This window comes from Sus scrofa, chromosome 9 (genome assembly GCF_054392235.1).
Source record: "Sus scrofa isolate SSC_HxYL_T2T_F1_AM1 chromosome 9, Sscrofa_HxYL_maternal_Yorkshire_Landrace_v2.0, whole genome shotgun sequence".
NCBI classification, from domain to species: domain Eukaryota; kingdom Metazoa; phylum Chordata; class Mammalia; order Artiodactyla; family Suidae; genus Sus; species Sus scrofa.
In genome coordinates this window covers 44,721,745-44,743,880 of record NC_139391.1, presented here as the reverse complement: position 1 = coordinate 44,743,880, position 22,136 = coordinate 44,721,745, and the positions used below count along the sequence as shown (strand labels likewise).

The following is a 22,136-nucleotide window of genomic DNA, read 5'->3' as shown; positions in this document are numbered from 1 at the left end:
TTTATTTTATTTGTTTTTTAGGGCCACATCTGTGGCATATGGAAGTTTCCAGTGTAGGAGCTGAATAGGAGCTGTAGCTGCAGGCCTACGCCACAGCCACAGCAACACTGGATCCTTAACCCACTGAGCAAGGCCAGGAATCAAACCCACATCCTTATGGCTACTAGTCGAGTTTGTTACCACTGAGCCACAACGGGAACTCATACAGTGTTTTTTCAAAGGCAGCAATAGATAATCTAAACACTTGCCCTCAAGAAGCTAACTACACAATGAGGGCGAGGGTGGGGGACATTTCAGCAGATAAAAAAGGCCAGTGTTATAACAGAGGTATACACACACCATGCTAGGTGAGTATGGAGGGGGGCCATCTGAATCAATGGTCAGGGTACGTATGAAGGAGGGGATAAGGACAGCACGTGGGAAAGCTTTCTAGAGTAGATGATACAGACTGAATTTTAAATGACTTGAGGATACTACATGTAGTAGTTAGGTATAAACTAGCATGGTGGTTTGAGGGAATGGTAATAAGAGACATAACTAGGGACATAAACAGGGACTACATAATTGAGGGCCCCATATTAAACTAAAGAGTTTAAACTTTACCCTAGGAACTATGAAGGATTTTAGGCAGGGAAATGATATTATCAGATTTGTCTTAGGAAGGTTCTATGGCAGCTGCGTACTAGACAAATAAATAAGAATGGAGGCAGACTGGAGGCAAAGCGAGTTTAATAGTCTACCTCAGAAAACTAGGTAAGAACTGTAAGAAACTAAGAGCGGCAGAGTGAATGGAGAGAATTAATATTAAGAATCCACAGGACAGAGTTCCCGTCGTGACGCAGTAGAAATGAACCCAACTAGGAACCATAAGGTTGCAGGTTCCATCCCTGGCCTCGCTCAGTGGGTTAAGGATCCGGCATTGCCATAAGCTGTGGTGTAGGTCACAGATGCAGCTCGGATCCTGCGTTGCTTTGGCTGTGGTGTAGGCCAGTAGCTACGGTTCCAATTCGACCCCTAGCCTGGGAACCTCCACATGCCGCCAAGTGCAGCCCTAAAAAGCAATAAATAAATAAATAAACAAGAATCCACAGGACTTGGTAAGGCAGATATGGTGGAGAGGTACTAAGAAAGGAATTTAGCTTCAGTTATTCAGCTTAGGAACTGGAGGAGACAGTGGTGCCACTTATGGAGAAGTGGGAGAAGCAAGAGGGAACAGGATTCACACACACATAGAAACTTTAAACTCAGATACAAGGACAGGAAGAAAGGATGGATACATTTGTTGATAAGAAACTGAAAAAGTTTTACTCTATGGCTATTTTTTCAGTGAAATAAAAGGCAAGAGCAGATGCTAAGACTACAGAGAGATATGGTGGAGACAGAAAGTTTAGAAAGAGAGGTGATAGTTAGGGACAGTGCTCAGAAGAAGAGGGAGCCCCGAGGAGCTTGGTATTTGGGGAAGTCAAGTGTATCCTGGCCCCAAGACACACGGCTGTATGATTTCCTCCAGCAGCACTCAGCAGCCCAAGTTTAAGAAGAATAGAGGGGTCAGGTGGCTGACTTGACCCAGGACTTGAGTACTATGGAAAACTAAAAGGAAAGGAACAAGCATGAGCAGCACTGATGGTAATGGTAAGGGAGTAATTCAAGTCATGGACCATGAGTCTAAGCTGGCCAGGAAACGAAATGCTTCAGGGAGCTGGGAGACTGGTGGAAAATGCAATGAGGTCAATAAACAAGAATGAGGACCTGATGTGGTAAACTGGACATTTACTGGGAATGAGACAGAAAGCTGGAAGGACTGAAGACTATGATCAAAATACAGGATGTTGCAAGAGTCTAGCTCACCGCTTTACACCTAAAAAATACTCACTAGATTCACTGAATTGCCAGATAAGCTATTAGGCATTCAAAGTATACCAATTAAATAAACTAGCACTTCGTGAGAAATTTCCAAAATAAATCCTCAAGCATCCTGTCAATTTCAAGGTAGCATAAACTCTTACATTACCTCCAAAATAATGCTTCCAACATCAACTCCCTTGATCTGCTTTTACCTGTCACTCTATCACAAGTTCATTAGGCAAGCTCAAAGCATTTTAAAAAAGAAAAATCTAGCTTGATATTGCAATTTTTCTACTACTTGTCTCAAGCTACCTTAATGAATCAACTGGTGAGTCTTTGAAAGCACAAGCTCACCATCTTTATTCAAGAAGACCTTTATTTGCTGCTATCCTCGATGGGTCATTATTAAAGGCAGAAAGCTTAAAAAGAAGTTCAGCCCTAGAAGAGAACTAGCTTAGAAGCCTCACCTTTCTAATAGCAGCAATAAACTTGAAGGACCCAAGCTGGGAACTAGAAAGTATCCCTACAAAGGCAAGACAATGTTCATTATAAAGCAACCAGGTGTCAAGGAGAAAAAAATCAAATACATGACTAACTGAATATTGGGTTGTTTTTGTGTGTGTGTCAATTCAGGGTGTCTTCTTTAAAAATTATCATTACATTTAAAAACATAGTGACTACCTTCAAACAATACAAAACAGTTAGCCCTGAGATTTCCATTAAATAAATTCACCTTATATAATATCAATGTGGAATTCTCTTAATTTCTTATCCAGTAATTCAATAAATACTTGTCAAATAATTATACAGCACTGGGGTAAGTATAAAAGAACACAAAAGAATAAGAAAAAAAATTTAAATGTATACAGAGAGAGTCAAATCTTTATCCTCATGAGGCTTACAACATCAATGGCCAACAAGACACACACAGGTGGAAAAAAATGCAGAATACAGTACAACATGAAAATAAGTGCTAAATGGATAAAGAGCTGCACAGGTGTTCTAAAGAGGGAGGAATTAGTTCAGGAAGAAATGGACAAGGAAGATTTCACAAAGGAGGTAGAATTTAAGCTGAAACTTGTAAAATGGGTAAATGGATAAGACATCTTATAAAAGAACCTCATTACGTCCCCAATTTTCCAAGCCAGAGATATGGGAGTTACTCTAACTCTTCTCTGCCCAGCTACTCATGCTACCCCAACATCTTACAAATGTGTTCACAGCTCTCTTCCTCACCCCAATGGAAAACTATTACTTCAGTTTGGGCCACCATTACTAACGTGGGCTATTTCAGATAAGTCTCCTAACTGGTCCTCTACACTACTCCACTCCATTTTCCAACTGACAACATCACCTATTTAAACTGCAAGGCTCTGTTAACAATTGTCAAAATACGGAAGCAACCCAGGTGTCCATCAACAATGGATAAAAGTGGTGTGTGTATACACACACACACACACACACACACACACACACGCACGCACGCACAATGGAATACTACTCAGCCATTAAAAAAAAGAATGGAATTTTGCCATCTGCAGCAACATGGATGGACCTGGAGGATATTATGCTTAGTGAAATAGAAAGAGAAAGACAAATACTGTATATTATCACTTATATGTGGAATCTAAAAATAAAACAAACTAGTCAATAATAACAAAAAAGAAGCAGACTCACAGACATGAGGAACAAACAAGTAGGGGACTAAGAGGTACAAGCTACTATGTATAAAATAAATAAGCTAGAGGGATACAGTGAACAGCATAGGGAATATAGCCTATATTTTATAAACTTTAAATGGAATATAACCTATAAAAGTTCTGAATAACTATGTTGTCTATCTGAAATGAATATAATATTGTAAATCAACTATATTTCAACTAAAAATTTAATTAAAATAAACAAAATGTAAATTTCACCCTTTGATATCTGCCTCCCTCCTTAAAATCCATCATTCTCTCTCACCATAGAGAAAAAAACCCAAACTCCTTAATGCAGTATTTGAGCCTTCTGTGACTGGCTTCTGACTCCTCCACTAGCCTCTCTCTCCTTTTGAGACTTCAGATCTCAGCTGCTGTTCTCTCTCATCTGTAGGCCCCCTGCCTGCAATGTCTTTATCCCTCTTCACTGTCTGGCTAATTCCTCCCTATATCCACCTCACTCCTGCAAGTGTTTCTTTGAAAATTTCCAACCAACAGAAAAGTTAATAGAATAGTACAATAAACATATGCCTTTCTTTGGATTCATCAGTTGCTACAGGTTTTTGCCACATTTACTTTACCTCTCCCTTTGAACCACCTGAAAGTTACAGACATCATGACACTTAACCCCTAAAACTTCACTAAGTATCTCTTAAAAAGCAGAACCTTCCAGACAATCACATAATACCAAAATCACACCCAAAATATTTACCATTGATACAATATTACCTAATACATATCCACATTCAAATTTTCCCCTTTATTCCAAAATGTCCTTTAATAGTTACCATCTTTCATACGTGGAAAATGATCCAGCAAATGAGACTGCTACTTTTCACTTAGCTCACTAACACATTAGCAAACCATGATTTTCTTGATAAATAAAAATGCATTTTAGTAGAAATTAAATAAAATCACAGTACTCACAGCTATTTTGATCTCTAAACAGGTCATATTAAGAAAATTGGAAAACTGAAAATATGACCAAATTCTATGCCAATCTTGTCTTGCACCCAAAAGAGGACACAAATCCATAAAATAACTCTTTCCAAACAGCTTACAATCTCACTGTTTGAAATATGCTTTTGGTGCTGAATGACATAAATATAATCAAAGTAGTCTCACAGCATGAACTATAAAACATCAGCTAAAGCAAGTGAAATAGGTGTTACACATATATCAAAATCTCGATCATACTTGGGACCCGACAATTAGCTGCTGTTATTTTACCGTATTAACGAATCTCTGAAACACCTTTTATTAAATTTAAAATAAGGTGCTGAAAAAGCTAAATCACTGGAGGATTTTAATTTGTGTACTTGTTTTTCAAATAAAAATTAGATTAAAAGAAAAGAAACTAGAACCACAAAAAGGACTGGCCCCTTATGTACAAACATGCACACCCACACAGGGTTTCTATTCTTAACGCATCATTTACCTTCTGCCCTTCTCACAAAGCTTCTCAATTTCAGCTTTCAGATCCTGTTCCTTCTGCAAAAACTCCTTCTTTTCTTTCTCTATCTTCTTCTTCGTTTCTTCTCGCTTTATTGTTACATCCTGGATAGCCTTTAATATCTCCTGAGTCCCACACAATTACAGTCACACACAAAGAAGGAAATGAATTAGTTCTTTTGGTCTGGAAGGTAAGTTACTTTCAACTATCATAAATTAACATTCTGACTTTAGTGAATTTGAACTGAACTGAAGAAATCTGGTTGATGAGTGGTTCCAAAAGCCAGTATTTAGATGTAAGGGAGTAAGTTACAATAAAGCAGATTTCAATTCAACAGGAGAATTTCTAACAACCACAACTGTTCAAAAACAGAATTTACTGCCTTGTGAGGCAATAAGCTCCCCATTACTGGTGCTCCAATGAAGGCTGAATGAACACCTGTCAAGACTGCTGAGAAAAGCATTCTTGCACGGGGTGGCGGGGGGGAGTCTGTTAAGTCCAATAAATACGGGCTTATTTAACTGTGTGTATACATATATACACATATATATAGGTATAGATATAAATATATATCTCTATATATGTAACTATATATAAGTCAATTTAAAAAATCATAAAGTTGTCAGCCCTAATTCACACCAATTTCACCCATAATCAATGTGTGAATTGTTCTGTATCATGTTTCCACATCTTTCTCCATTCTCACACAAATACATGTGTACTTATATATGTATTTCTTTACTTTTTTAAATAATGAAGTAATTTTATATAATCATTCCATATCTTGCTTTGTTCAACTGGCATGAGCATACGTCTATAAATACAGAGCAAACTAAACAATAGCTGCATAACATAACATGATATGTATATAGCCAATTTATTCAATCATTCTCTATTAAGAGTCTATCAGGTTGATTCCAGTTTTCTTATAACTACAAATAATACTTTTAATACAATAAACTCTATGTCTATATTTTCATACAAAAACTTTTATTTCTGCAGAAGAGACTCCTAATAATAAGATTGCTAGGTCAAAGTATATATATATTTTAAAATTTAACTGACGATTCCTAATATCTTTTCTAAAAAGGTCATAACAATTCACACCCCTACCAATGTCTGAAGAGAGTTCATTTTTCCTTACCCTTGACAATTTATTTTTGCCAACCTCTTCAAAAAGAGGGAAGAATGGTATCTAGCAATTTTAATGAGCATTTCACTACTTCTTATTCTTTTACTGTCTTTATTATCTGTCTCCTCCACCTACAATAACCATTCAATGAAGGCAGAGACTACATTTCATTCACCATTAAATCTTCAGAGCCTAGATCAGAACTCAAAAAAAGATTTGCTATATGACTGGATCAACACTAGTAAGACTGAGTTTAGTCTCATATATTTATTGCTCATTTGCTTTTCCTCTTCTGTGAATGACTGTTTATAACTGTTATAGGCAAAATAATGACTCTCTCCCCACAGAAATGTTATTTTGATCCTTGGAACCTATGCTACCTTCCACAGCAAAAGTGGTAGGGAGACAATCCTGGATGATCTGGGTGCGTCTAACTACAACATGGGTCTTTAAAAGTAGAAAACCTTCCCAGTTGTGATCAGAAGAAGATGTGATTAGGGAAGAGTGGTTAGAGAGATGCAACAGTTGCTGACTTTGAAGATGGAGAAAGGGGGCCACAAGTCAAGGAATGCAAGCAGGGAATGCTGGAAATGCAGGGAAACATAATCTCAGAGTCCCCAGAAAGGACTGCAGTCCTTCCAATACCTTGATTTTAGCTCAGTGACGCCCATGTTGCACTTCTAACCTACACAAGTGTAAGGTAATAAATCTGGGTTGTTTTAGGCTCTACATTCATGACAATTTTTTAGAGAAGCAATAGAACATTATTACAACAGGAAACTAATACAATAACCTTTCCTGTTTTTCTCTAGATTGTTTGTAGGAATCCTTGAATTTGTAGGAATCGCAGAAAGTCACAGATCTTAACCCTTCATCAGATATGCTATAAATATTTTCTTTTAGTCTAACACTGATCTTTTGGACTGTGTATCATTTATGATACCAAAAATTTTAATTACATATAATGAAATTTTAATTTTTGATATCTTTGGGGTTTTTTGGCCTGGGTTAAAATGACCTCTTGCAACTTGAGGTATATAAATATCCTCCTAAACTTTGTTCTAATTTAAATTTTTTTTTTTCTTTTTTTTGCTCTTTAGGGCTGCACCTGCGGCATATGGAAGTTCCCAGGGTAGGGGTTGAATCAGAGCTGCAGCCGCCAGCCTACACCACAGCCATAGCAACATGGGATCCAAGCTGCATCCATGACCTACATCACAGCTCACAGCCAACGCTGGATCCTTAACCCACTGAGCAAGACCAGGGATCAAACCTGTGTCCTCGTGGATACTACTCAGGTTTGTTACCAATGAGCCACAATGGGAACTCCCAGCTTTTATATTTTTAATCTACCAAGAATTGTACTTTTTTGGGGGGGGGGGGCAAGGCGTTCAGCAGCTAGATACGGAATCTCAGTTCCCAGACCAGGGATTAAACCCAGGCCACAGTGGTGAAAGCACTGAATCCTATACACTAGACTACCAAGGAACTCCCCCCAGAATTGTATTTTTAAATGAGACAGAAGTCTAATCAACTGATTTTCCAGATAGTCAACTACATCAACAAAATATATTAAATAATCCTTTTCTCTCTGAACTAAAAAGGCATAAGACTTTGGACATGATACCCTCAAAAAGATTCTATTTTATCCTTAAATTCTATACAACCATTAAAAAGTTAAACACCACTTTTTTACTTTCATTAATTTGAAAACAAAGTTTGATTAGAGACTATAGCTTCACTTAATGACAACTTTATTGTTATTATTCTTTTTGGTTACACCCAAGTCAGGCACAAGTTCCAAGGCCAGGGATAGAACCCCAGCCATAGCAGTAACAACACTGGATCCTTAACTGCTCTGCCACCAGGGAACTCCTGACAACTTCAATAGCAGCAGAATACCTGGTGATTCTTCATTTCTTCTTCTCTCCTTTGCTGAAGTTGCTTTAATTGCACTTGGAGCTGATTCTCCACTTGCCTCTGCTTGTCCAGGACCTCCTGGTAACGCTCCTTCAACAGGGTTCTCTCTGTCATCATTTTATCCTATTGGTAACAACAGAAGAAAAGTTGTTTGGTTTTGTTTTTTTTCTTTTTCTTTTTTTTTTTTAAATTCCGGTTTATTGTTGGACAACATTGTTTCACACATACATCAAACAGGCCAAAAAAAATAAATAAACAGCAACTTCATAGACAAAAAAAAAAAAAGGAAAAGAAACCTTTTATCTTTGGCCTTTTTAACCATCTCATACAAGCCAACTACTTAGAGTACAGCAAAGTACATACACAAAAGAAGTTACTGGAATGCTTGGAATAAGATTGTCTTCTTTTGTTGTGGTTTTTGTTTTACAAGGTTTTTTTTCTCCTTTGAGAGTATAATGAACATGGTCACACCACAAGTAAAGTCAGAAGTAGGACTGGTTTGGTCATCCGGGATCATTAAAAACGGCTGACCCCTAACAATATGTACAAAAATATAAAATGTAAATAAAAAATACAAACACATTTTCCTTTTTAAAGTACTTTAAGAAAAAAAAGCAGGGCCTTGGAAGTTTTGGTTCTTTTTTTCCTCCGCTGTTGCAAATTCACATTGTGGTTTTGGTGGGGTGGTGGAGAGCACACGTCATCTGCGCGCGCTGCCCGCAGTGGGCAGGTGGGCAGGCGACTCTCTACTCGAAGGTGACCATGTTTAGGATTCTTCTGAGACAGGAAGTGGAGGGTGAATAGGTCACGGTGGCCTTTTTGTTTTTTCGGGTTTTTTTGTATTTTTGCTATTTCTTTGGGGCCGCTCCCACGGCATATGGAGGTTCCCAGGCTAGGGGTCGAATCGGAGCCATAGCCCCCGGCCTACACCAGAGCCACAGCAACGCGGGATCCGAGCCGAGTCTGCAACCTACACCACAACTCACGGCAACGCCGGATCGTTAACCCACTGAGCAAGGGCAGGGACCGAACCCACAACCTCATGGTTCCTAGTTGGATTCGTTAACCACTGCGCCATGATGGGAACTCCTTTTTTTTTTTTTTTTTTTTTTTTTTTTTAAGTTTTAACTTTTCCTTTTTTGCTGTCTAGTCATCCTCATCCATCTTCTGCTTCTTGGTGTCCTCATCACCTTCAGCTGCCCGTTTACCACTAGCTGCCTCAGCCCCCTCATCTTCATCTCCATCCTCTTCCTCACCATCACCTTCCTCCTCCTCCTCCTCTTCCTCCCCACCTTCTTCCTCTTCATCTACCTCATTGTCAGTCTCCTGCTCCCCATTTTCCTCATTAGCATTCCCATTAGCAGGGGCCTCTCTCCCACTCTCCGCCTCCTCCACAACTTCCTTCTTCTTTTTAAGTCCTTGGTGATGATCTCGGAGCTGGTGTCCACAGCCGCATCTGACATGATGGGGCACGCCGGTGATCTGATGCAGCGGATTAAAAAGGAAGTGGGAGTCCAAGGACTCTGGTGATAAAGCTGCGGGAGTCTGCGGTGGCAGAAGAGGAGTGTGGAGGAGAGGGCTGTGGAGCGTGGAGAGAGGAGAGCCAGGATCGGAAACAATGCAAAAATGGCTTTTCAGACCAGCCAGTCTCTCCTTTTTTTTTTTTCCGTTTTGGCCAAAGCATGCAACGACTTGATGTTGGATCTCGGTTCCCAAGCCAGGGATTAAGCCTGGGCCACAGTTGTGAAAGTGCCAAGTCATAACCACTAGGTCACCAAGGAACTCCCAGAAGTTTGATTCCCTGATTTCAGTGGAAGAAACAATCACCATGTGTCTAGTCAAGGCACCATGCAGAGCTCCACGGCCGCAGGGTCCACTACTAGAGCTACCAGCCATGCTACCACTATGAAAATTTACATTAATTAAGAATAAGAAAATTTAAGCATCTGGCTCCTCAATCACCTTGACATATTTCAAGTGCTCAGTAGCTACATGGGAGTAGTGGCTACCATACTGGACAGAACAAATACAGAACACAACCATAATTAAAGGAAACTCTACCATGCAACTCTGTGCTAAGAAGGGGGATGGCAAACTACAGCCTGTGGGCCAAACCCAGCCATCGCCTGTTTTTATAAATAAAAGTTTTATAGGAACACAGCCATACTTGATGACTTACTGTCTGCTTTTACATGACAATGGCAGAGTGGAGTGATTATAATAGAGCCCAGATAGCCCACAAAGCCTAATGCGTCTACTATCTGACCCGTTACAGGAAAAGTTTGCCAATCTCTGCTCCAGGGAATAAGAGAAAGAAGGTATTTTATCATCCATTAAGAGAAAGAAGAACAAGCAAAAACAAAGAACAGATCACCTATTCAAAATGCATCCAGAAACTGAACTCCATACTGGTCATTAGCACTAGAAGTTGACAGATCCACCAAAGGGGTCTGAGGAACTTGGTACTCAAATTGGGAAAACTGGCAACCTCTCAGATTAAGTAGGGAGCAATGTATAGCTTCTGAGGGCCACCGTTCATCTCTGCCTCCCCCACAGCAGTAAATCAGGAAAAGTAATGGTTACCTTTCTAAGGGACACTAAAACTTAGAGTTAATTTAAAACACATTTAGTATAAGGTAGCCCACATAAAAATTTTTTTTTTTCTTTTTTATGGTCACATCTGCAGCATGTGGAAATTCCCAGGCTAGGGGCTGAATCGGAGCTGCAGCTGCCAGCCTACACCACGTGCAGCAACTCTTTCACGTGGTATCCATGAGGATGTGAGATCAAACCTGCATCCTCACAGACACTATGTTGGGTCCTTAACCTACTGAGCCACAATGGGCTGACTCCAGCCGACATAAAATTTAAAAAGAGCATTAAACTGAATTTGTACATGGTAACTATTTTCAAAGAAAAGAAAGGTTTTAGAAATCAATGGGGGAAAACTTATCACACTATGACAACAAAAAACACACTCTCAGGATGGGACTTTACGTTTGTGATAAGCTAGTCCTTAGTTCATGTACTGAAATGTGACTAAAGGTCCCTTAACAAATAACTTCTTTGCATCACATCTTTAAAGGGATTCTGAACTTGAGCTCTATGAATAGATATACATATAAAATTTTTTCAGATGAGAATTCAGTTTTCAAAAGATTCTGAAAGAAGACCTTAATCTAAGAAAAGTTAAAGAAAGGTTAAGAACCAATTGATGAAACTAGTAGAGGACTCTTTTCTTTTCTTTTCTCTTTACTTCCTTATGATATCTTTTCCGGCCATAATGCATCTTTTTAACAACACAGGATGGGGGGGAAACGCTAGGCTTTAAGGAAAGAAGTCTCAAGGTACACACTATGAAGACATACAAATGGATAAATTAAAGGCATGTGGGGGAGTTCCCGTCGTGGCGCAGTGGTTAACGAATCCGACTAGGAACCATGAGGTTGCGGGTTCGGTCCCTGCCCTTGCTCAGTGGGTTAACGATCCGGCGTTGCCGTGAGCTGTGGTGTAGGTTGCAGACTCGGCTCGGATCCCGCGTTGCTGTGGCTCTGGCGTAGGCCGGTGGCTACAGCTCCGATTCAACCCCTAGCCTGGGAACCTCCATATGCCGTGGGAGCGGCCCAAGAAATAGCAACAACAACAACAACAACAAAAAAAAAAAAAAAAAAAAAAAAAAAAAAAAAGACATAAAGGCATGTGGTAAATTACTTGATCCAATTCTTCTTAACCTACTGACAAACAAAAGGGTTACACACAATTATTTTGTTTGATTGGTGGCTGACTGGTTCTTAGCTCTAGGAGTCACAATTTCAAATGTAGGTAGTGCCCAATTACTATTCAGGCATGAAAAGTGTAGCAAATAGAACAGGAGCCAACTTCCCTGTATTGCCACCAAACTTAACACCTGCTTAGTCCCACCGCCTTTTTAAAAGCATGTGGGCCACACCATCACCCAAAAGAATACATAACCCTGGGCCTCCTTCAGCCCAATGGCTTGCTAGTTTCTACTCATGCTTCAGACTAATCCTAAAGCTTATTTATAACTTCTCAGTTGGCCCCTTCGATTGTTATATAGTCACCCAAACCCCACCTGATAACTGTGGGGACCAAAGAAATACTCTACATAAAGTGCTTAGAGCAAGCGCTCAAGAAAAGGCGACTTCTCCCCCTTTGCCTGGAGGTTCTCATCTAGCACATCTCCATCAGCTCTCGGATCTTTTTACTTGCCTGTTATAAATAACTCCAGCATTGCTACTCTCTATTTAAAATGTTTTATTGGCCTCATGTCATTAATGTCCTCCAGTAACTTACTTCTTTCCATCCACCCCTCGATTTCTTCAACTTACACCAAATATCCACTTTCTTACCTGTTTTTCCTCCTTATTCCCACTCAGTTAACACATTTTACCCTAAGGACCTCTTCCTGAGCCTAGGGTACCTTTCCCAGTATCATCCTTCCTTTTGAAAAATAGACATTCGGATATCCACACATTTACAGTGTGGAAGTGTTTGCCACACAATGCCACAAGGGGACCACTTTAACAAAAATAAAGGTGAAGTTCTCTAAGTTTTAAAAACCAATAACCTAGGAATAAAATAGGAAGACACAACTAAACAACACGTGAGAGAAAGACTTGATGGCGTCTGACTGAAAGCTCAACAGTGTGACAAGATGACCAAAAGAAGCCAAGGTAGGCTTAAGAAATGGTGTCTAGAATGAGGGAGAGAACAAGAGTCCCACTGTATTGTGAAGTAATTAAACTGTGTGTGCACTCCTATACTTAGTTCTCAGGGTCACATTTTACAAGAAACATTGAGAAAGAAGATGGAACGTGTTTAGGTGAAAAAGTAACTGGGATGATAAAAAGACTGAAAGATATATCATATGAAGAAAAGATGAAAAAAAAAAAAAAAAACATCTGGGTATGGTTCACCTGGAAAGGTTCAGACCTGAGGTAAAAAGAAAAGGCATTAAAAAAACACTTTGAATATGTTTCTGAGCTAACAAGTGAAAGGATTTAGATCTGCTTGGCATAGCTCAAGAGAGAACTATAACAAGAAATTTTAGTGGTTCTGTGTTAACTTCACAGTAAGATCTTACAAGAAGAGCTATTTTTAAAATGCACTGTACTGCTTCATGAGTAGTAAGCTTCCCATCTCTGGAAGTGATCAAGTAGAAATTAGCTGACTACCTATTAGGGATTCTGTACAGGAGATTCCTGTACCTTTTCCAACTGAGATAATGTCTCTAGATCTTCTGCATTAATGGTTTCATGACAACAATAACAATTTAAATACTTACCAGATTCTTTTCAATATCTTGATCTGTGTTTACCTCTGAATCTGCCGTCTTAAAGTCAGTCTATAAAGAAAGAAACAAGTATATTCAGAACTCTTCAGAGAAATCTTAAAAGGTAGACTCACTCTAGTACTTTCACCAAGAAATCTGCCACAAGTAACTAAGAGGTTAACTTTTTACTCTTTCCCCATTAGTTTCATAGCAAAAAAACTGTAGTTCTGGCAATCGGACACTGACATCCATGCTGCATTAAGCATTTATCCCACAAAATAACCTGTACAAGACCCAACTACTGATGGAGAGACAGCCTCAAAACTGAGATAAAGGAGTTCCCACTGTGGCTCAGTGGGTTATGAACCCAACTAGTATCCATGAGGATGAGGGTCTGATCCCTGACTTCACTCAGTGGGTTACGAATCCAGCATTGCTAAAAGCTGCAGCATAGGTCAAGGATGCAGCCTGGATCTAGTGTTGCTATGGCTGTGGCACAGGCCAGTGGCTGTGGCTCGGATTCAACCCTTAGCCTGGGAACTTCCATATGTCACAGGTGTGGCCCTGAAAAAAAAAAAAAAAAAACAAAACCTGAGATAAGAACCTTAGCCCCTACAAGACACCCATCCTTCCTTCCACGACAAAGCACACCAATCACTAGAAGACAGGATACACTGTACTTCGTAAGATACAGATCAGAGAATTAACAAGGATTCCTACGTAATGACAAAGATGGGAAAAATGAATGCTAATGACCTACACTCATCAATTACTCAGTGAAAGAGACTGTAGGGATGCAGGTCGTGAAGTTCCTAGTTGCCATGATTAGACACTGGCTATTATGTACTGCACACCAGAATGAAGTCATCACAGAGCCGTATGACAGTTGTCAGTAAAAAAACAAGTTAGAGTCACTTTCCACCAACTGTGAAAAAATATCTCCTGCCCTCAAAAAAAAATAATAAATTAAAAGCCCAAATTCCATTTTAATAGTAGAAACTTGATACTTGACCTGGACAGCAATGTTCTGAGAAAGCTTCAGGGAAGAGCTATCCTGATCATCATCCTGTTCCACTCTGACTCCTTCAACCCCATTTGCTGGAGGCACTACGGGTCGGAAATCCAAGCCTGTGTCCCTGCTCCCTTCCTTTAGGACGGAGGCTTGTGGGGCCTTCTCTTCAGGACAATTCCCGGAGGCAGGCTGCTTTGTATGGCACCCTGCCTTAAGAGACCGAGTGCCAGGGTGAGGGCTCTCTCGGAGGCACGTGTCCCCCTCCTCTCCTGCTGTGTTGGCCATGTCCTTCGAATCAGACTGAGACCCACCGCCAGAGAGACAGAGGGCCGTGGCCATCAAGTTTTCTCCTAAAACTGCTCGGTGCGCTGCAGAAGTATCACCTGCCGATGAACCAGGATTCTGCTCTGAGTGCTCCAATTGGGCATTTCTGTTATTCTCCTTGGTTATCGTTTGGCTACTTACACTTGACAGAGACGAGTTCTGGTGCTTCTGTGCAGGGTCTTTGGGGCTATCAAAAACATAAGATAAGAAGTTTCTCTCTTCATCCAATCTTAAAAGAGGCTTACATATATAATACTTTTAACTTAACCACTAGAAGGACAACATTAGATTATATAAACCTCTCCAAATGACCAGAATGAAAAGGAACTTAGTTTCCATCCAGTGATTTTTTTTACCCTACATGCAGGGGGTATCATTGAAGAGCTTGGGTTCTGGAGAGTGTCCACAGTAAGCAATCACACATCAATGACTCTGAAGAGCCAAAAGAATCTTTTTTGGGGGGAGGGGGTCAATTTTAATAATTCTTGGGGATGCAGATGAAATAGCCTAATGTTAGAATATCTAACTTAGGCACATGTACTAATTTAGGTACACATATTTTGATAAACAAAACACTAATTTGAAAACACTGTTTTTATCCTACTCTCATTCAAATTCACTATACAGATCTTTGACCAGAACCAACCACTTTTTGGGTTCTTCAATAGTTATCCAGAACATAGAGTCTTCACTTCAAGTTGCCTGCAATACAGATAATTTCAAATCCAAAATTGAAGCTGCCAGTAGAAATTTGATGCCAGACAACAGGTATGTACAACACTGGAATAGTTGTTTTATTGTTTGCCAGAACCATTTAACATACTGCTTTTAAAAGAGATCTTCAAAACCTATTTACAATGACACCCAACACTCGCAATTGTAAACCTTTCACCCAGGAATAACAACTAAATCTGTATTAAATCTCTTTGCCCTTTTTCAAAAAACTGATTCTGTCAACAGGTGCCTTTAAGCGCCCCCAAGCTAACACTGTTGGAGGCTTCAGGTCATTAGGCCTTTCTTCCCTCAATAGTACCTGCTATTCAAAATAAAACCAAGAGAGCATCTTGTGACATGAAAAGTCTTTAGAAACACTCTATGCTGATTCCTTGCTAGGAGTTAAGTATGGTATGGGGATATGTAATCATAAATTTGGACAGACACAGTACCTGGGTGTGAATCCTAACTCTGCTATTGACTAGTTGTTTGACTCTGGGCAAGCTACTTAACTTCATTTGTGAAACAGAAATAATATGACCTACCTAGTAGGACTATTGTGAGGATTACATGAGATAAAGCATGTGATGTATTTAGCACTTAGTTCTGGCATACAGTAAACAATAAACTTAAGCCGCTATTATTGTTTCTAGTATGTGGCTGATTTTATTTATAAAATGAAGATCCAAGTTTATGGTAAGGTTTACTTAACATTTCCCCCATTACTCACTCACTAACAACCTCTCTGCCACCCCTGGAGTCATACAAGCCTGGGTTCAAACTCTGACTCCAACCTAGCTTAGTAACCTTGGGCAAGTTACTAACCTCTCTGAGGCTCGGTTTTCTCACCTGTAAATGGGAGTAATAGTATTAGCACCTGCCTCCTGGGACTGTTAGGAGAATTCAATGTGTTAACATACACAAAGCTGTTAGTACAGTGTTATCCGCTGCATTAGGTCCTAGATACTGGACAAAAGAGTGGAGGTGGGATGTACAGTCAACCTAGCACAACGTTGTACAAAATAATGTTTTAATCACTGTAAAATGCAAGGTTGGGTAATTAGTTCCTGCCCTCAAGAGTTTAGATAGAAGGCAAAATGCATACATGAGGCAGTGAACCATATTAACAAAGCTATCTATTTATCTAAGGCAGATAGATATAGACGTATGTACCCACGTATCTATATGCTTATACACACAAGAAATACAGAACGACATATATATAGGTATAAGATATAAATGTAGAGTTAAATAAACAGTCCATGTACGCGGGTTTCACATGAGTTTGAACCCCTGCATTCTAATCTATTCAACAAACACTTAGCATGCCTGCTGAGTGTCAGATACTGTGTCAGGTACCAAAAACACAAATATAGATCAGACAGTCCCTACCTTTAAGAAGGTTAATCTAGTGCAATGCCAATGGAGCCAAAAAGGGGAAAGATCAACCACATTTCCATAAGAAGCCCATCTCCAAAGCCCTTTACCCAAATGAAATCTTCCCAGGCAAGAATCCACACATTACCTTAGACCATCTGGGAGACCTTCGTCTGGTTTGGAAGCACATACACTAGAAGAGGAATCCGGAGGACTGGGAGCAGTGGCTACCACACCAGCTACTTCAGATGCCGCCATCATGCTCTAGACGTTCAGAAACAAATTATAGGCTACAACTTCCAAAACTTCAAAACAAATGCATCGTTCCCCCTCAGGATGTCCATACAACAGAGTCATTTCAGAAAAGAAACACAAAGAAAAACTTGGGCTCCAGGAGAAAATACTTGAGTATTTATTCTCTAGCAGGGCATTAGAAGAGCCATTATACTCGATAGGTCCCAGGGGACATCAATCCTCAAACTTATATGTCTTTTTCACTTCAGGAGAATGCCCTCTCACAGACAGCAGATTATATAGACTGTTAAGACTCTTCCAAACGGTGCACATACTTACCTTGTCTCGTATCATTTACAATGGATGTAATTTTTGGCCTAATATCAATAATATCTTATGTTTTAGAATCATTTTACGGCTGTTACATTAAAAGCATCCTCCATTATTTGGAGTAAAGTTTTCTGGAGGTGTTCATGTGGGAGAGAAAAAGCAGTATTTTACCGGGCAATCTTAGTATCTCTCACTTAGACTCTGTGTTGCTGGCAGATGGGAGAAGTTTGACAACCACTGACTGAGAAAAGTACAGACTCTTCAGAGTTACTACCGAGGTGCAGAAGAGTATGAGAATCTTGGTTACTCCAGTACGAAAATGAAAAAAAGAGTAATCCAAGCAAGGGAACTGAGACAGATGCCTTTCTTAGATCAAAAGGTCATCCTTTATGTTGCAGACAAATCACCGCCCTCTACGGTGAAGGGAGAGGAAGAGGGATGTAACACGGGGTTAAATTCTTGTTTTTAATAGCTTCATTTGTACATTCCTAACCCTCGAAAAGCGAGCGCACAGGGTAGACATGGAGGCTGGACTGTGCTAACACTTCAGTCCCAGGCCAGAGACCCCCTGTGCCTCAGTTTCCCCAACATACAAGTCTCCCAGAAGAAAACGGGCCCTAGATCGCCCCTACCGCTAGCTCAGGTGCAAATGCCCTGGCCCATCAGAGCCCGGGCCAGGGTCCTTGGCTCCCGGTAGTCAAAACCAGAGGGCACGGGTCCTCCAAGCAACTCCGCAGCTCAGAGCCCAGAGGAGAGGGGACCAGGGCCATCTGGCAGAGGCTGCGGCGAGGGGCGTAAAGTCGAAAGTGCCAAGGAAAACCCGGTACCACAAGCCGGCGGCGACCACCAGCTAGACGGCGACGCCAGTTGCGACTGGTCCTCAGGAGATCCGGGGACTGACGCGAAGGGGACAATGGGGGGAAGCCGCGCCGGGTGGTCCCGGCGGCAGTCCACAGGGGGCTGGCCCAGTGGGCTGCTTCCTCCTGCCAGAGCCCCTCCAAACCTTGCCCCCCGCCCCCCTGCGCCGCCTGGCTGCCAGCCCCCGTCCCACTTCTAGGCCAGGACCCCAGCCCCCGTCCCCGCAGCTCCCTCCACGCCCCCCGGCCCGATCCCCCGCCCCTTGCGCCACTGCCCCCGGCCCTCGCACCCGCCCCGCACACACCTCCCGCGCCGCGCCTCCGGGAGGGAAGGGGGGAGGGACGGGACGCACCTGAGCGGGCGGAGCGGGGGGAGGGGGCGGCCGAGCTTGGGGGGAGGGGTCGAGCGCCGGCCCGCGCGCGACACCTCCCACTTCCGGCGGCACGAGCGGCGGGGGCGAGGCTCGGCCAGGAGAGGAGAGGCCGCGGTGGCACCGCGCCGCCCCCGACGGCGCCCTCTGGCGGCGGGAGCCGGCACCGTGAGGGGACGCGGACACTGCGGAAGCCCTTAAGATACTAGTGGACTCTCCCGGGGCGCAGGGACGAAAGGAGATGTGACCTCCGGAAGAAAGGAGACGTGGTGAAGGGAGGGCCGCCTTTAGGAGGATTACAGAGAGAGGGGATCATGGCGATCAGAGAGAGAGGTGTTTTTGGAGGTTACAGCAGAGATGCCTTTTCTCTGGCCAAGAAGGAGAGGACCGTCTGTCTGGAGAGGGTCTCTCTTGGAGATGCCCGAAGTTGGGGCGGTGGGCCCTGAGAGGAGCGCCCACCACACCCGCACGCTGCTCTTTCAGTAGAGGATGCCCGAAGGAACCGGCCCCCTAGCGCCGGCTGCTCCCGGCGGGTCGGCCCGGCCCGAGGACCCGCTGCTGATTGGCTGAGCTGCCGGGCGGAAGTGATGCTACTGTCACTGGCTCCTCAGGTTCCCGGGAAGCCGCGAGTTTCCGCAGGGAGGCGGCGGCAGCAGCTGCGGCCGGGCCGGTGAGTTGGGAACTCGGTGGGGGCGAGGCATTGGAAGTCCGAGTGGCCTGGAACTGGGGGCGGCCGGTGTCCGAGGGTGAAAGAGCTGCACAAAGGGCGCCTTCAGTCCCGGCGTGGGGGAGCCCAGGAAGACTGGGCCACGGGGTCTTGGATTCCAGGATAGTATGGGTTCTCTGAGGAGAGGGCCACATTGCACGGGGCAATCAAGGCTAGGGAGGAGGAAGCCAATGAAACTGAACCCGGTACCGGCAGCTTGGTTTCTAGGAACAGGTTGCGAGGAGGACAGGGTCTTGGGAGCCAAGTCTTGAACTTGGGGCTGCCTGTATCTTCCTCTTCTCTTAGCACCTAAGAGCTGCAAAGACACGCCTAGCAGTTGGGTGAAGTTGAGATCTGCTTTCAGATTAAGGTTCCATTCCCAGAAGCCTAGGATGGGAGGGTCAGGAGTAAAGCACTGCTCCGCCAGAGGGAGTGGAGGCCATGGTGGTCAGGTTTCTCCTCTCTTTGGGAAATCTGTGAGCTCCACTGAGACTGTAAGAGCCTGCCTAGTTGGATCACTATCAAGGCTAGCCAGATTTTGTTTTGCTTAGTAAGGTATGCAGACTGGGAAAGAGAGCTGACTATCTTGGACAGTCAAGGCTGCTGGAGGGTGGAGAACCTAAAAGGAAAAGAGAGGAGATATGCAGCTTTTTGGAGGGAAATGTTAGGTGGCAGAAGTTCCCGTCTCCCTTTCCAAAGAGACTTCGGTAAAATGCCCATGTTTCTGTAATGTTTTGAGACTGATCCAATCGGATATGTGTGTAAGCACTAAGCCCTGCCTCTCCCCATAGAGATCAGATGCTTCTAAAGGAGCCCAGTCACCCATAGGTACATACATGTTCTACCACCATTCACCTGTCCTTGTCCCCACAGTTGCCCACCAGTTCTAATTTGGCCCATCTATCAACCACAGGTGGCAGTCCCCCATTCCAGGGTTGAGCCCTCACTCCTAAGCCACCTTGCTGAGCTAGTGGCTAAGGGTAGCCCTTTAGTGCTGCTTGCCAGTCACCCCTGCTCCCCAGGGTTCCCACTTGCCTCTCTTCAGTTCTGTGTGCATTCTTGGGTTTTGTCTAATTCCCCTGCCACCTGCCTACCCCGTCTTCCCCCCGCGTCCTTCCTGACTGCAGAAATCAGGAAGTTAGCTACCACCTGGACATCTGGGAAGCAGCACCATCTACTTTTTCAGGAAGGGTTTTCGTTAAGAGTTCAAGTGCTCTTCTAGGCATATAGGAAGAAAAAAGAGGGTGGCGTGGTGGTTAGGATGAGAAGTAGCAGTTTTGAGTTTTGTATGGATCTGGCCTTACTGTACCAGTTTGGTTCCCGTCTGTGATCCATTTGAGATTCCTGGAAATGATTCTTGATCATCGGCAGTTTATTTGGTCACGGGTTCACGGCTAGCCTCTGCTTGCTCTACTGGGTTCAGGAGGACCCCATTTCTTCTCTTCTTGGGGCCTACAGGTCTGCAGTCTGTGCTCAGAGTCAGCCCTACTCAAAGCCAAAGGGATGCCTGTTCTTCGTTTGCACAAAATGAGCGTGAGGTGGTTCGCCAGACCCAGAGCTCGCCCTCACTCGGAGTCCAGGTGGGAGTGGGGCCCCAGCAGGGAGTGAGCCCGCAGGACAACGGGTCTGAGAAGTCAGTGGGGGAACACTGAGGTCCTCTCTAAATAAGGGAGGAGGGGGCGTTCCCGTCGTGGCGCAGTGGTTAACGAATCCAACTAGGAACCATGAGGTTGCGGGTTCGGTCCCTGCCCTTGCTCAGCGTTGCCGTGAGCTGTGGTGTAGGTTGCAGACGCGGCTCGGATCCCGCGTTGCTGTGGCTCTGGTGTAGGCCGGTGGCTACAGCTCCGATTCAACCCCTGGCCTGGGAACCTCCATGTGCCGCGGGAGCGGCCCAAGAAATAGCAACAACAACAACAACAACAACAAAAGACAAAAGACAAAAAATAAATAAATAAATAAGGGAGGAGGGTCTTTTCTAAAGAACACTCAAGACTCCACCAGGAATTTGTGTGAGTGAGAGGACTTTCGAGCCCTGCTCCTGGCAGCAGTGGGAATGCAGCCTGTTAGCAGCTGGCCATCCTGCTCGATTACCTAGTGATAATCACGCCATCAAGGGAGCCACCAGGGTTAGTGCTGGCCCGCAGTCCACCCTCGGGCTTGTCCCTCTTGGTCTGGGATAAATGTGAATGAAACGAGAAGATCAAATATTGAATGATTTAAAAGGCTTGGATTCGGGGTTTCCAGGTGTGATGCATTGTTACCTGGTCTCCTGCTCAGATTCCGGCCGCCATCTTATCTCTGGTGTCCTCTCTCTTTGTCTGCAGCCTACTGCTCTGATGCCGAAGGGGAGGCAGAAAGTGCCACACTCAGATGCCCCCCTGGGCCTGCCTGCTCGCCTCTGGCTGGAGTTAGCCGGGCTCTTCCTTCTGCTTCCCTGGGTTATGGGCCTGGTGGGGGCAGGTGGGCCTGGGGCCCAGGGTCCAGGGGGGCTAAGTTGGGCTGTGCATCTGGACCACCCAGAAGGCGAGGGGGAAGCTGATTTGCTGGAGCAGCAGGCAGATGCCTTGGCCCAGGCAGCAGGGCTGGTGAACGCAGGACGCATCGGGGAGCTGCAGGGACACTACCTCTTGGTCCAGCCAGCTGGACACCCGCAGCCCCAGCAGGCCGAGGCCGTCCGGCAGCAGGTGGAGGCCGTGCTGGCCAGGCACGAAGCTGTGCGCTGGCACTCAGAGCAGAGACTGCTTAAGCGGGCCAAGCGCAGCATCCACTTCAATGACCCCAAGTACCCACAGCAGTGGCACCTGGTGAGTCCAGCCTCACGGCTTACAGCTTCAGATGGCTAGGTTGGGGGTGCCCTGTGCTCTCGTG

The 22,136-nt window shown here is 43.6% G+C and overlaps 2 protein-coding genes and 1 pseudogene across 24 annotated transcripts in view; 1 reads left to right on the top strand and 2 right to left on the bottom strand.

Annotated features, from left to right (window-relative positions):
- RNF214 (ring finger protein 214) overlaps positions 1-18,623 on the bottom strand; it is a 43,393-nt gene extending 24,770 nt beyond the window's left edge. For 2 of the 16 annotated variants that reach the window (XM_021062882.2, XM_084976238.1), the window contains exons 1-7: positions 18,545-18,623; positions 16,919-17,034; positions 14,821-14,866; positions 14,356-14,738; positions 13,356-13,415; positions 8,033-8,173; positions 4,984-5,123 (exon numbers count right to left, since the gene is read on the bottom strand). In XM_021062882.2, the coding sequence (XP_020918541.1) occupies positions 4,984-5,123; positions 8,033-8,173; positions 13,356-13,415; positions 14,356-14,738; positions 14,821-14,866; positions 16,919-16,960 (812 nt within the window). In that variant the 5' untranslated portion in view covers positions 16,961-17,034; positions 18,545-18,623. Of the gene's footprint in view, positions 1-4,983; positions 5,124-8,032; positions 8,174-13,355; positions 13,416-14,355; positions 14,867-16,918; positions 17,035-17,966 lie in introns of all 16 variants that reach the window. The other 14 variants (XM_003357311.5, XM_084976235.1, XM_084976240.1 and 11 more) reach the window with 10 other exon arrangements.
- On the bottom strand, positions 8,218-9,699 carry LOC146399874 (uncharacterized; annotated as a pseudogene). Its single transcript, XR_014815393.1, has one exon. The product of XR_014815393.1 is annotated as an uncharacterized LOC146399874 (transcript).
- Positions 18,624-19,179: 556 nt separating the features above from the next.
- PCSK7 (proprotein convertase subtilisin/kexin type 7) overlaps positions 19,180-22,136 on the top strand; it is a 28,882-nt gene continuing 25,925 nt past the window's right edge. For all 7 annotated transcript variants that reach the window (XR_014815391.1, XR_014815392.1, XR_014815388.1 and 4 more), the window contains exons 1-3: positions 19,180-19,232; positions 20,727-20,848; positions 21,593-22,072. Coding sequence is in view for 1 of the 7 variants with exons in the window: in XM_021062880.2 (XP_020918539.1) it covers positions 21,605-22,072 (468 nt within the window). In the remaining 6 variants the exon portion in view is untranslated. The remainder of the gene's footprint in view (positions 19,233-20,726; positions 20,849-21,592; positions 22,073-22,136) is intronic.